Consider the following 14,040-nt stretch of genomic DNA (forward strand, 5'->3'; position numbering starts at 1 on the left):
TAGTTTAACGATTGAAAAATAGGTAAAGGACATTCGGAATTATATTGAGGGCGCGCGGGAAGCTATTTACATCTGTTTTCATAATAATGTTATTATTTCACGGCTACATTAAAAACTCACGCGATTTTTCTCGTCTATTATGTACACACAGTTGTAGTCATAATGACATAATGACTAAAGATCTAGTTTATATTTAAAACACTTTTTTTTCTTCCTTGATAAATAAGCATGACATTTGTGCAATTCAAATATCATTTCCAGTTATAACTTCTTCCATTCAAACTTAATTTGGATAATGATTTTCTATATTGTCAATGGATCATGACGTCAAAAGGAGTAAAGTACATAGCAGTAATTGCATACACACGGCCAAGGATCGCAAATTACAATATCACGCTTTTGTCACGGTAGCCGCGCTCTGCAAATAGGCAGTTGGACGACAATCAGGGGAGGTGAGTCGCTACAACTCTGATATAAGTATTATTTTATTCCATATTGATCCAGTCAATTATAATAAAATCAATGTTTTGCGATTCCCGTTAAATTTTCTTAGCATTGAATAAAAAAACATTGACCATCTTATGTCTAGTGATGACGCGAAATGCTCACCGAAAATAAATTCACGCTCAATTTTATATTTAGAACGCTTGCTCGGTCGCAGATGAGTTTGCCAGTTGAACGCAGGTATTATACCGATCACAAATCGCATTTTTATAAAAAGTGAAGTGTTTTTAATAAACAATATTGTATGCTATGGTAAGGTGAAGACGCGATTATTACAGTGCGAACTCTTCAAGGTAAATCCGTGATACTGGTCAAAAATATATCTTCACCGGCGATATACAAGTTATTCATACCTATTTTCACACAAACCCACGCAAGCACAATAATATGTTTTAGTAGGAGATACTCTCATTGAAACGAAATGTCGTGTTGTTGGTTAGGCAGTGATAGCTTTGCTGGGTCCGTGTGAAAAAAGGATATAATATAATTGTCAAATTTAAAGGTGACTGTGGACGTTATCCAATCCGCAAATGAAACTAAACTTTTTTAACATATGTAAAGTTTGATAAAACATATGGAATCTGAATTGTCAGCAGATGAAGAAAGAAATGCACCACCGTTGCCGATAAAAACATATCAATGGGAGGATCTGCGAAGAGCTCGTGAGGCCGGAGGTTATCCTTGGACTCATCTACTGAAAGTCCCTCTCGAAGGTGAAATAACTGCAGACGATATAATAAGGTCAACCACACCGAGAAGAAGTATGTCTCGGGAGTTTTCGAAATCTCGGACTCATTCTCCTGAAGACCATGACATGCAAAAGATTCTTAATCTCGATTCATCCCCCGGAAGCAGTAGGAAACACGATGAAGAAGGAAAAGATGAAGGAGTTCATATACCAAATTTCTCAAAAGAAATATCTTTAGATTTAGAAGATGATACTTTGAATCAAACCGCACCTAAACCTCCTGTACATTTAGTAACGCCTGTAGAAGTACCGAAAAATATTTCGCCAAAAAGTATACTCAAGCGTCGTGCTCCCGAACAACAATATATAGGCCTTAGTGAAACACGAGAGAAAACGAAATGTTGTCACCCATTGGTTAATAAAATAAAACATCTAGCGGATAGAACATTGCATAAGTTAGAAAAAAGTGAAAATGAAAAATCACCATCGTCAAAACGAAAGAAAAATCACGATGTTCAAGAAATACGCCAATTAAAAAGTTCTCCAGGCGCAGTACGTCGACAAAAATTTAGTGCAATAAAATTGGGAGACTCTGATGAAGTAAGTAAAACAATAAGTGCAGATACACCACCACCTAGAAAGAAAAAAGAACACATTTACGAGGATATAGATGAATCAAAAGGGCATGACACTGAAAATATTGCAACTTCCAGTCCTGACACTCAAAATAATTTTGTAGAAGAGCACAGTAAGGATGATTCTAATGGAGAAAAAAAATCTAATGCGTCTTGTGATCCGAGTTTAGTAGCTGAAGATACTCAATCGCTCAAAAACGAAGAACATATTATGGAGAAATTACATAAAAAAATGGACATAGACAGTGATGCAGTATCAGAGGGCGGAAGTGAAACAGGTGAACCTAGAGTTGAAGAAGAACCACAAAATAAAAGTAATGTGGCTCGTCCAAATCAAGATTCATATAATATTACCATAACCGAAATTACTGACGATGAATCTGCAAACAATATGGAACAGTCTTCTACAATACCAATAGAAGCCTCCCCAAGCCCTAGCCCTAGAGAAATAGAACGTAAACGCAAAGACGAGTTTCAAGACAACGATTGGTCTAAACCGAGCAGGTAAATATTTAACAAATGTAACGGTCAAACTCATATGCGAATTTTATACTACTACTCTTTTGCTCTATAATTATGTGTAAAGCAATTGTGACATAACATTTAAAACACATGCAAAACGAACGCGCAAGCTTCTTGGTCTGATAAATATAGCTCTGTTCGAAATGTCTTCCTGCACAGTAGGTAAGCTCTTTAAATTGTCATCAGCGATCAGTGCTCGCAGTTGCTTTTACGCCGTGATTAGTTCCTTTGTATCCCCGCATTTACAAACACGCTACATAAATATGTAATATTTGGGGCGAAATGGCGGACTGAATAAAGTTTTATAGTTATAATTCAAATGTAAAATATGGGTGGGGTATAAAACCCATATTCATATAATACTATAGTTATGAGTACTTTGCGTCGATGGACATCAGAAGGTGGTACTCCTCTAGAAAAACCGGTGAGACCAACGCGAGAAGGCAGCGTTCAGTTATATACACCGGAAGTCCGTTGCGCTTGCCAATTTTTTCAATCGGTTTCACTTTTGCCGGAACGCGTAAATCCAGTGGGCACTAGACCAACGTCGCGAGCTAGTAATATTATTTCAAATCTAAGGTAAGCACACCTACGTTAATAACATAACATGCTTTTCATAATTTATGCCGGGAATTACGACTTGCAAAATAAATTTGAAACACTTGAACGCTTTTTGCCCGGTGACTGCTGTGTCTAAAACGAGCGTCGGCGGGTGTCCTAATTATGATACGTGAGGCGTGTTTGTGTGCGTGCGGTTTTAAATATAATTCTCTTTGACACGACGAGCTTTTCAATTTATGCGACTTTTAAAAATTTACACAGCCAAGCGATTGTTATTATGAAAATAATTGCGAAAAATATATGTATGTTTTATTGTATAAAACAAAAAAAAAACAAACATCAGATTGATGTAATAATTGTTTTACTTATTTTCAGTGATCACGAATATGAAATCATCGAAAAGCCACCTCCAAATATTATTTACACAGCACCAAGCGTAGACGAAAAACCCACAATGGTAAAAACTGATGATGAATTATCGAGTACCACGTCGTTGGAAAGGAAATATTTACAACATACGTCTGATGAAGAAGAACCCATAGATGACAAAGAAAATTATATTGAAGAGAAAACTGAAAATGTCCTAAGCGCAGAGGCGTTACAAAAAGACATCGAAGACAGATTCTTTGTGAATACACCATCAACGGTATCAAGGACGGAATGCGAAGTTAGCACAAGCCAAGTCGATTCCTCCGCTTTGGAAAATTTACCATTGAAGCGTGACAGTCGAACGAAAAATGGAGAAAGAGTGGATAATAAATTACAGCAACGTTTTAAGGAGAGCACGGGTAAAATAAAAACGCAAGCGGGCAAATTAAAGACAAAAATAAACAACTTTAAAATGCCGGAAAGACCTAAATTTAAAATGCCTGAAAGACCCAAATTTTCAATGCCTGATAAAAGTAAATTTAGTTTACCGGATAGACCACGAATGAAAAATTTCAATATACGTGAGAAATTGTCATTAGGAGACCGAAGAAAATTTTCATTACCAGAAAGACCCAAATTTAATGTACCAGATTTTCCTAAATTCAGAATGCCTGAAAGACCTAAAATTAATTTTCCTAGCCTTGGCAGGAAAAAGGATCAAAAAATGGAAAACGATATAACTGAATCTAGTTCCGATTTACAAAATACGGCCACAGTTGAGTTTGAAGCAAAAACATACCCAAGGCTGTTTTCGAAGAAAAAGAAAACCCCTTTACCAAAAACTTCTTCATCGCCTACTTTAAATAGGGAAGATACACCTCCACCTACGTTCACCTTTACACGTGTAAAAAAAACTGGCAATGAATCGACTTACCATCCAAATGATTCGGAGCAACCACGTGAATATGGTAATATCGATGAAGACGACAACTTTGTTAGTGAAGAAGGAGGTGGAAAACAATTTGAGGCTACTTATGATTTCGATAAAGTTCCCGCATATCTTGATGAAGATACTGATTTCAAAGAAGCGTCAAATTCACCTTCTATGTCTGCCCTATCGCCCATAAACCAAGAATACACGCACATTAACGAAATAAATAATGACGAATTTTTTGTTCGACCGAGAGGAATATCTCGGGAAAATATACAAGTAAGAGAGTACTTAAGTGACGAAATACGACAGGCATTTCAAACACCTAAAAATGTACTTGTTACTATGGGAAACGACTCAACGACGAAAGGTGACGAACATATGTATGCAAATGATATAGACATTGATAACGATCTGATCGATGATAATGAAAACATGAAATATTCAACAGAAGATATAAACGAAAGAGATGACGGTTATTATACTTTCCCTCCTGTTCGACCTTCTAGAGCTAAACGAAAGAAAAAAGAAACTGAATCAATTAAGTACATAGATGACAGTGTGACAGCGAGTATGCAATTCAGCGAAGTAGATTTAGGAATGTCCGAAGATCAATTAGACAATCAAATGACAAATGAAGAAATGATGGACGACGGTTTAGAGGAAAGTCACGAATTCATACAATATCCCTCAACTGATTTACGTTCCATACACGAATATGCAAACGATGACCCTATAGAATATTCTGAACAACCTGTTCAGGCACAAACCCTTCCAATGCCACCAAAAAGAAAAAAGAAATTTGGTAAACAGGACCAACAGCACTCCTCCTTGTCTGATTTTAAAAGGATAAGTGCATCTGGAAAATTAGAGGAACTCAGTGAAGACGTAAGTAGTTTTCTCATTATTTTACTCCATGATCATATTAAAAAGTTTTAACGTTTTTTCACGATAGTTTATATACTATAAATTAAAGAGTGAAATTAAGAATTGAGTATTGTTGTAACACAACATAATAACTTGCAATAAGCGTATAAGTATGTTACATAAAAACCACAAAAAAAATCTTATAAGGAAATATAATCGGTTCTTAAAAATATAGTTTTTTCACAAACAATAAATTGAACAAAAAATAAACTTCCAGTAACATTGATCTGAAGCATAATGACGAAAATGAAATAATTTCGACCGAATTTCACCTGGCAAATATCCAGCGAATTCATATACATTTGGACGTAATGCGAAATATATTTTTAGATGCCTGGCTGTAACTGATTGTTGACCTACTTCAATAAGAATGGCTTCGGATTATATATTATCTCTAATTATATACTCATTATTAATTGAAATTAAAAACACATTGGTTCAAAAATAAATAAATTTTTTCCGTATATCTTAATCTTAACCTTTCTATATTTAAAACAGATAATTTAATTTATGATTACAAAAATTTTATTCTTATTGTACTTACTAATACAAAACCGCTTTTATCGTTTTCAGATAATTGTTTATCGAACTGAACACGAATACACGATTCCCCTGGCTGAAACGACCACTGATCCGAGCCCAGCGCCACCCCGTAGAACTCGATCTAGAAGCTCACGTGAACCATCTTTGTACGATGATGACCGTACATCACGAGGCGCTGAGTCACTCACCCTTGATACTAACCTTCCCCCAGCGGACGATATTTCTATAGAGAGAGAAAGTCGCCACGAAAGTCCTGGATACGCAACTGTGGATAAAGGTATTAGTCCACCAACAAAAGCTGCCAGGAGATCAAAGAGTAAAACACCACCTGTACGACGCCGTAAAAGTAATAGTTCTGAACGAAAGTATTATACAGTTGGTGGAGGTAAAAAAGTTGCACCAGATCGCCCGCCTAGAAAGAAATCTTCAGCTAGCCTTATGACTTTAGACAGTTTCGCCAAAAGGTCAATTAGCGGCGATTTTACTCAGTATGTTGAAATTGATGAACCACAAACTGAAGATGCCCACAAAGATTTAAAGTCTGGAGAAATTTTGAGTAAGATGAAGGACAGGCCATTACCACCACCACCTCGGCCACCAAGAGATCCAAAGAGAAAGAAAAAATCTATGGACGACACAGATGAAAGTCAGGAAATACAGACGTCCACTTTATTAAAAACATCATCTCCCTACGTTTCAAGTGAATTTCAACCTAGTAACGTAGTAGAAATTGAAGTTTCAACTCAAACAGATCCTTTACCTGAAGACGTCGATTTTGATCTGGATGAAAATTTAAACATATCCATGTCAAGTTCGTTGAGAGATCTTGTTAATGAAGATTCTATAATGGGTAAAAGCTCTGACAAAGCTACTGATGGTCATGGAACTAGACCGACTTCGAGATCAGAAAAATCGTTAAGATTATCAGATCCAAAAATATCCGATTTATCAAAGCCAAGTGGTATTGGCCGCACCTCACCTACTGTAATTTTAGTTGAAAAGCGTGTTTCAAGTCCTACAAGAATAAACGAACGCGACGAGGTATTGACAGAAGCGTCTTTAACAGTGCAGCCCATAGACATCGACGAGGAACAAATACCTGAAGTACCGCCCTTACCTAAATCCAGAGGTCCAGCAGGAACTGTGCCTCAAGCTGCTAAAGAAATTCCGACAACGGATCGTGCCCTTGAACGGGTATCTGACGTCGGTAGAGATATTCAGTTGGATAACTTGGTGACGCAGCGCTTACAAGTTAGAGATTTAGATGTCGGTAGATTGAACGTTTCAGAACTCCAAGCAAGTAAAATACTTGTTTCAGACATAGAAGGTATGACGCTACATGTTAACGAATTAGATTCAAAATCAGGTCATATCTCAGTAAGTGGAATAGAGTTTTCCCAGTCAGTAATTGACGAAATAGCAAAGAAATTTGCTGAAATATCTACGGTAAGTGCTCCTCAATCTACCGTCGAATCACAACCACAAGATGTACCAATCTTACCAAAACCAGAAAATAAAGAAGAGGAGACACAAACTGAAACTTCACAAACTGAGATAAAAGAGGAAATAAAAATGGCTGTTGACCATACTGAACCTTTATCACAACAAGCCCCACCGACTCATAGCCCAACACCTATGGTAGAAGAAAGCATTCCACCCCTAAGACCTCCTCCACCTGATTTAACGCCACTTCTATACTCGTACTTGCAAGATATTGCCTCTCCACCGCCGTCCCTTTACTTCCCCCCAAGAGTTAGAGAGCCCTCATTTTCTGAACTACAGGAACCTCATCATTCAACACCAGCACCACCAGTACGCAGAGCAAAAAGAAAGCCAGCTGCGGCCCACAGTGAATCCAGTTCAGACGACGGGAGACCGCGGCCTTCGCCTCGGCGAATGCCTGTCCCGGTCAGAACTCCCGAGCCAACCATAAAAGAGGCCGGCGCTCAATTCATTCGAGTTTGTCACAATTCAATAAGTAGAGCAGTAAGGAATGTATTTAACTCTTTCATGTCCTACGTAAGTGGTGTACAAGACAAGAGAGATGTTCAAATGGCAATGGTAATTTGTCTAGTACTAGTTGCTGGCTTAATCATGTTCGGTTTAAGCGATAGTAGAACGGTACACCATCATCATTGGGAATTTTTCAATCCTCCCGATATACCACAGTAAATGTCATATTCTTGTTACCCTGGATTTTTTGTAAAGATTGGTTATTTTCAAATTATAAAACAAAAGTAAAGAAGCATTTCAGCAAAACCAAACTTTCCAGTATGACTTAATTTGTAGTTTAATGAAATCGTAGATATAAGTATCTGTCTTTATTTATTTTGAATTTCTATGTAAGGATGGTTGTGTATAACTGTACTAGAGTCGTGGTTTTTATTTAAATCGATCAGGATTGTTTAATTATTGGCGATTTTAATGTTTTGGCGCACAATTTAGATGCACCGTTCCCATTTAATTCACGACACAATAGCCTCAAACTCTAAGCTAACATGAATTGACTATTGTACGAAAAACCAAAATCTTGTAGGAAATGTCTATAATTTGTCATATGTTGTAATTATTGTGTTAAATTAATATTGTGTTTATCAAATGGTTATTACGCTATTGAGTGTCCCGAGTCGTCGTTGTAATCCTATCAAATCAAAATTTACAATCGGCTAAGCGAAGATAAGTTGAAAAATTTATGCCATAAACGACAAAACGAAGAACCTATTCGAAAATTTAAATATTGATATAATTTTATAATTTTTTGCCATTTTTGTAGATGATAAAGTAAAACTAATGTTAACTAGTTGTAATAATATCAAATTATTTATTAACCGCACAATATTCATGTAGGTGTGGTCCAATGTTATGCATTTTGTAAATTTTGTTTTGTTGTGTAAACTCTAATAAAGGTTGTTAACATGATTCTTTCGTTGTTCATTTCATCAATCTTTTACATAATATAAATTTTTCTATTTCATTCCCTTCACATGGCATATAAGACTGTCTAATGTTTAAATTAACTTTAAATTACTTCATAAACGCAGTACCGCCATAAATTAAAATATTGTATTAAATTGAATTCAATCAAAAAATATAAAAAATTTCGCGTATTTAATAAAATAAAAGAAACTTCACTCAATTTATTTTATTGACTTTTAAGATCAAGAGCAAATTTACATTTTATATAAGCCAGTGTGAGTACAACAATTTATTTTATCCATAACTAACAATTTCATGCAAGTCAAGTTTACCAGGGAAATATTAAGTTGTGGTACAATAAAAAAGACAAAGAAGTACCTTGGTTACGAAAAAACCTTTTTTTTATTACTACTGGTTAGATTTGACGGACGAAGATGAATGAAATGAAACATTATTCAGTATGACATATGCCTTTCAAAAAATAAATTAATATCTCATATACAGCTCATTTTATTCCATTTTAATGCCTATACTCACAGAAAAATCCAATATATGAAAATCACAATGAAATAAATTCCCAAATTCCCTAAATAAAACACAAACTCTGTTAACTGAACTAATTGTTGTCATTAGGCCTTCTGCTAATAGAAAATCCAGGTAAAGTGTGTTTTGCGTATTATTACAAAGTACACAATTAAGAAGTACATTTTTCAACATGCAACCAATGACCTTATTTACATATAAAATGCATATATTCTTAAATTATATGTATTTTATTTAAAAAAAAAGGTAAGTAAAATAGAGTATCATTAATCTTAAAATAAAATAATGCTTTTAAGTTAGTATTATAATATTTGTTAGTTGTCATTTGACATAAGCCATTTAATATGTTATAAATATTTTGCTGGAAATTTTGATTAAACATTAATACTCCTAATTTTTTTAATGAAGAGGAAATCTTCCAAAGGTGCTCTAGCTTTGGGGGAAAAGTAGAACATGTGGGATTACTACCCACTAAAACCTCCTCGGCGGCCAAACTCAAAGCACAATAGCAGGGATCCTGGGATCTCCTATGGAACGCACCAGGATCGAACATTGATATTCCTGGGACTCTATTGAAATTAGAACACTAACATTTCATACTGCATCATCAAGTCTCCTCTTTGTTGTCAGGAACATGTTAACAGCAACTCTTCGACATATTTATTCAACTTTGCAAACAAATGTTAACAATGAATTTATAGGCTTTATTCTCTTCACTATGGTTGTTTTTCAAGCCACTTTAGAGCTGTTCTGTTGTGTGCCATAAAATTTAACTTGTAGGTACTTAATATGGTTCAGATAATCACGATGCTGGATAATAAAGTTAGCACTGTAACTAATATCCACATACAAGTTGATCTGTAATAAAAAGAGATTATAGATTTATTATGATTACTTTTATAAATTAACTAATATATGTCTAATAGGTATAATGTATGTTTGAGAATAGTTGTCCCTAAATACACTTAAGAAAAAGATAGCAGTATATTTAAATGAGATACTATTTTGATCAACTTGATACTCACAATAATTCATTTACATTTCATGTAGTTGTATGATTAAAGTCCATTTTCTTTTCACATATTCAATTCATAATCTAAAAATATTATTTATGCAGTTTGAATCATCATATCATAAATTGGAATCTAAAATTACAAAACTTAAAACAGGTCCAGACAGAGAAATGGGTAACCATAGCAGATAAAGCAGATGCAATTCAGCTTTTATCTTCAATATCTCTATAATAATAAAAGAAAAATTCAAAAAGTGAACTAGAAAAATGCTTCATAAATACCGTCATGAATATAAAAAATTTGATCATAGAGGATTCAAACTCACATCATTCGCTGTACTGTGGCAATGCCTCACCTCTCGGTCTCCCATCATCTCACATTTTTGGTGCCAACATTTCTAAAAATGTCACCCGAGGGCATAAAAGTTGTTTTACTTCTCTTTGTTGATAATTATCTTAGTTTTTGAACAAAACATGTCCGGTTTAGTCAACAGAATGTAAGCTTATAATAATTTACTGAATGATGATAATAAAATTTGAAAATAGTTAAAATTGGTTACATGTAGTTTATTTTTGTCTAACATATAACAAACAAAAATGCTCAATCTCTCGAAATTCTTTATGTCAATACTTGAATTGTATTTTATTTGACATGATATCATAGTTTTTATGAGTTACTAACCAATTGTAGGTTTTAGAAGTCATGTTTGGTGTCTTCCAAAGAGTGTTGGAGCACCTCCAGGCTACAACGTTTCTTGAGTTGCAAGTGTCTATCACAGATTACTAGTTTCTCCGGTGTCCAGAGGTAATGATGAAATAAGCTAAATATCCATTTCCTTACAACAAAAAACAAGAAATTCATAATTTATTTCTAAATATATATATATAATTAATCGAGAGTGAGCCTCTCCTTACCTTCGTTATTATGATAGACTCTATTAATTCTTTTTGACTTCATAATTTTATTATGCAGAAGTGATATAGTCTATACGTTGTATTGATTGGTGACATAAAACTAGAAACCACAGAAATGTTAAAATATAATGATAGAGTTATGACAGTTTAACATTCATTTTTACTGTCAAAAGATTGACATAGACTACAGTATAACTATTATAGGTACCGGCACAGATAATATAATACTAAAGGTACTTGTAAAGTATACAAAGGCACAGAAAAAGAGAAAGAATACAGTAATCAATGCCTTTGATCTAGAGTATAGACAAAGACACGATTGGCACAGGCATAGTACAACAATATGGCATGTACAACAAGCTAACACATGTATACCAGTGGTATTGTCATGAGATATGCTATCGAAATTAATTATTATTAGGATGTTTCCAATGCAAAACATACGTGTTGATAAACACAGTACACTAGGCACAATATTAACTTTTCGACCATCTATCTGTACATGTGCCAAACATGGAGTATTTTGATACAAATTACAAGCCAAACTTGTTCATGTTGAGTGACAGGTAATAGTCGAATTGTTTTTTCACTAAATGTTTTCATGTCCTTGTGGCAACTTCTTTATATGTATTACAATTTTTTAAGTCTTATCGGGCAACTGAGCTGATGGTTCGCCTGATGGTAAGCGATCACCATCCTTTGCGAATGTATATATTCGCAAAAGTTGGTGCAGTTTCCAATAGCGTATACGACATTTTTTGTATACAGTATATGAAGCTATTGAATAATGTATTCAACCCTTAATATAAGTTTAACGGAATAGCATATTGATTAAATATTGTGATGTCTCTTTTTTGTTGAAATACGATCAACAAACATTTATAATAAATTATTATTAATTTAGTTAGTCTTTGTTAATTTTAAAATTTAAAATTTTCCTTTATCATATTAAAGCTCATACATTTTTTAAAACTCATAAATTTTAATAAGTGGTGAACCACAAACACTCTGTGAGAATATTTCAATATCGTAATATAATCACTCTGTACAATATCGTATGGAACGACTATTATGCGGTTAGATATGCTTCGGAAAATCTCTGTTTGACGTTTAGTCGCATAATCCAATTTGTCAAAAGGGTCAAAAAATAAAATTCTAACTTGTCTGAAAGTGGTCTGAAACAACTTGAATCCATGCGATTGTGACTCTGATTTAGGCTTTTTGCTGTTTGTAGATTTATTTTATGTGTCTAAATCAATATGTTAATAATGGATGTGTTTTTAGTGCATTGTTCTAGCGGGAAAGTGTAGGTACATAATTTATTATATTGTTTATAATTTTTGTATCGATTAGTAATATTGATTCATATTCCTTTATTTGCGATAGTATTGTTTGTTCGTTCAATAATTGCTGGCGCTAATTGCGTTGCAAAAACGTTAAGAAAGAATAATTTACGTAATTCTTTGTTTAATTGGCCAGTTTTAAATATAACGCATTTATTTTATTGATCCAAATAAACATTTCATTGTAATATTACTCTTACCTCGTCTTTCTACAAATTAAGCAATTAATATAAATATAATTGTAAAATGTGAGTATTGTATGTGCATTAATTTTCCTCAATATACATATTTTTTTCATTAATTACTTATTAAAATTTAAACAAACATTTTATGCCGTCTAATAAAGAGCTATCATCGACCATTAACAATTTTTTACACAGAAAAGCATGACTCATGCTCAGTGTGGAAACCACACAAAACTTTTAATGTGTAATAAAAATTTGTATTCAATAATAAACAGCCAATATAAATAAACATGATTCATTCAATGCATGTGAGTGTATGTAGGCATAGATAACACAAAATTTGTCTAAAGTACAACTTAACATGCTATGAGCTTTATGAGATGCAATTGTTCCTATTTCCAATATTAACTGACTAGATGTGTGTGCAAAATATGAGCTCATTATATCAATTAAACAGCAATAAATTATGTTGATAACAGTACAAAACTACAATGGTCCTTTGATTATTTCAAATGAGCTTTATGTTTTATAATACGTGTGGACTATTAGCTTTGATTCAAAGGGAAATTCAATAAGGATAAATATATTATATGTAATAAGTATACTTAAAAATTATTGTACTTTACAACCAATCAATCAATAAGAATATTGTAACACATGGAGTATAGAGGCCCATATCCTTTTCCTTACCCTTACTAGTCTATTCCTATATTACCATTGTTAATAATTTCTATATTCCCTATTTTGCCTGCTTGTAATCCTACAATAAAAAATAGCAGAACCATTATCTCTGCAAATGTTTATGTGCAGTGATAGTTGTTCCCCATCAGGTGACCCACCAGCTTATTTGCCCACTATGATATTAAGAAAAGATTACATTGTATAAGCTTATGATATGAAATAATTACTTTTGTATAGTTCCTACTCATATTTTATACTAACATTAAATATATTACAAGGATGTAACGATTTATCTTTAAAATTATTTTATTTATTGTGGATGATTAAGGCATCATGAGATGCAGTGGAGACTCAATTGTAAGGACCTTGGACTTCAATTGTAAAATCATGCGTTTGAGACCAGAGGAGCGTGCAGGAAATAAATTGACTCTTCAATTTATTAATGCTTTATCCACTTCACCACTGCTTGAAGTGGAGAAGAAAAAATTTCGTAATGAAGCCACTATTATGGCCTGTACCCTAAAGAGGCTTGTGCCATAGCAGTGGAATGGCAATTATGATAAAAACCATCATAATCTGTCATCAGAAGCACAAAATATAGCATGTATAGATATGTTTAGGAAACAAATTGCTATTTCATTGCATATTTCCAATTAATCAGCCAGTATAAATCTTTTTAGTCAGTCAAACTAAAGAGCATATAAAAATATAAATGTAAGCTAGATATAATGGTGATTCAAAGATTTAAAGTTTCTTTATTAATAA

At 33.7% G+C, this 14,040-nt stretch overlaps 2 protein-coding genes and 1 long non-coding RNA gene across 16 annotated transcripts in view; 2 read left to right on the forward strand and 1 right to left on the reverse strand.

Moving 5' to 3' along the window:
- Positions 1–643: 643 nt before the first annotated feature.
- LOC119835486 lies at positions 644–8,599 on the forward strand. 3 transcript variants are annotated; one of them, XM_038360336.1, is made up of 4 exons: positions 644–797; positions 1,101–2,331; positions 3,286–5,098; positions 5,711–8,599. In XM_038360336.1, the coding sequence occupies exons 2-4, from the start codon at positions 1,268–1,270 to the stop codon at positions 7,850–7,852; spliced, it is 5,019 nt and encodes a 1,672-aa protein (XP_038216264.1). In that variant the 5' UTR covers positions 644–797; positions 1,101–1,267; the 3' UTR covers positions 7,853–8,599. The 3 variants fall into 3 exon arrangements, with proteins under 3 accessions (XP_038216264.1, XP_038216263.1, XP_038216262.1); XM_038360335.1 differs by having other exon boundaries at positions 648–797; positions 1,098–2,331; XM_038360334.1 differs by lacking the exon at positions 644–797 and having other exon boundaries at positions 818–2,331.
- A 208-nt stretch (positions 8,600–8,807) lies between these two features.
- On the reverse strand, positions 8,808–11,235 carry LOC119835487. 2 transcript variants are annotated; one of them, XR_005288053.1, is made up of 5 exons: positions 11,067–11,235; positions 10,834–10,987; positions 10,478–10,549; positions 10,165–10,235; positions 8,808–9,997 (listed from the first exon to the last, which is right to left on the reverse strand). It is a non-coding gene; the product is annotated as an uncharacterized LOC119835487 (long non-coding RNA). The 2 variants fall into 2 exon arrangements; XR_005288052.1 differs by lacking the exon at positions 10,165–10,235 and having other exon boundaries at positions 9,435–9,997; positions 11,067–11,233.
- Positions 11,236–12,167: 932 nt separating this feature from the next.
- Positions 12,168–14,040, forward strand: part of LOC119835884 (protein furry) — a 103,340-nt gene continuing 101,467 nt past the window's right edge. For 8 of the 11 annotated variants that reach the window (XM_038360971.1, XM_038360974.1, XM_038360973.1 and 5 more), the window contains exon 1: positions 12,168–12,376. The gene's annotated coding sequence lies outside the window, so the exon portion shown is untranslated. The remainder of the gene's footprint in view (positions 12,377–14,040) is intronic. The other 3 variants (XM_038360972.1, XM_038360977.1, XM_038360978.1) reach the window with 2 other exon arrangements.

Source organism: Zerene cesonia, chromosome Z (assembly GCF_012273895.1).
Source record: "Zerene cesonia ecotype Mississippi chromosome Z, Zerene_cesonia_1.1, whole genome shotgun sequence".
NCBI lineage: Eukaryota > Metazoa > Arthropoda > Insecta > Lepidoptera > Pieridae > Zerene > Zerene cesonia.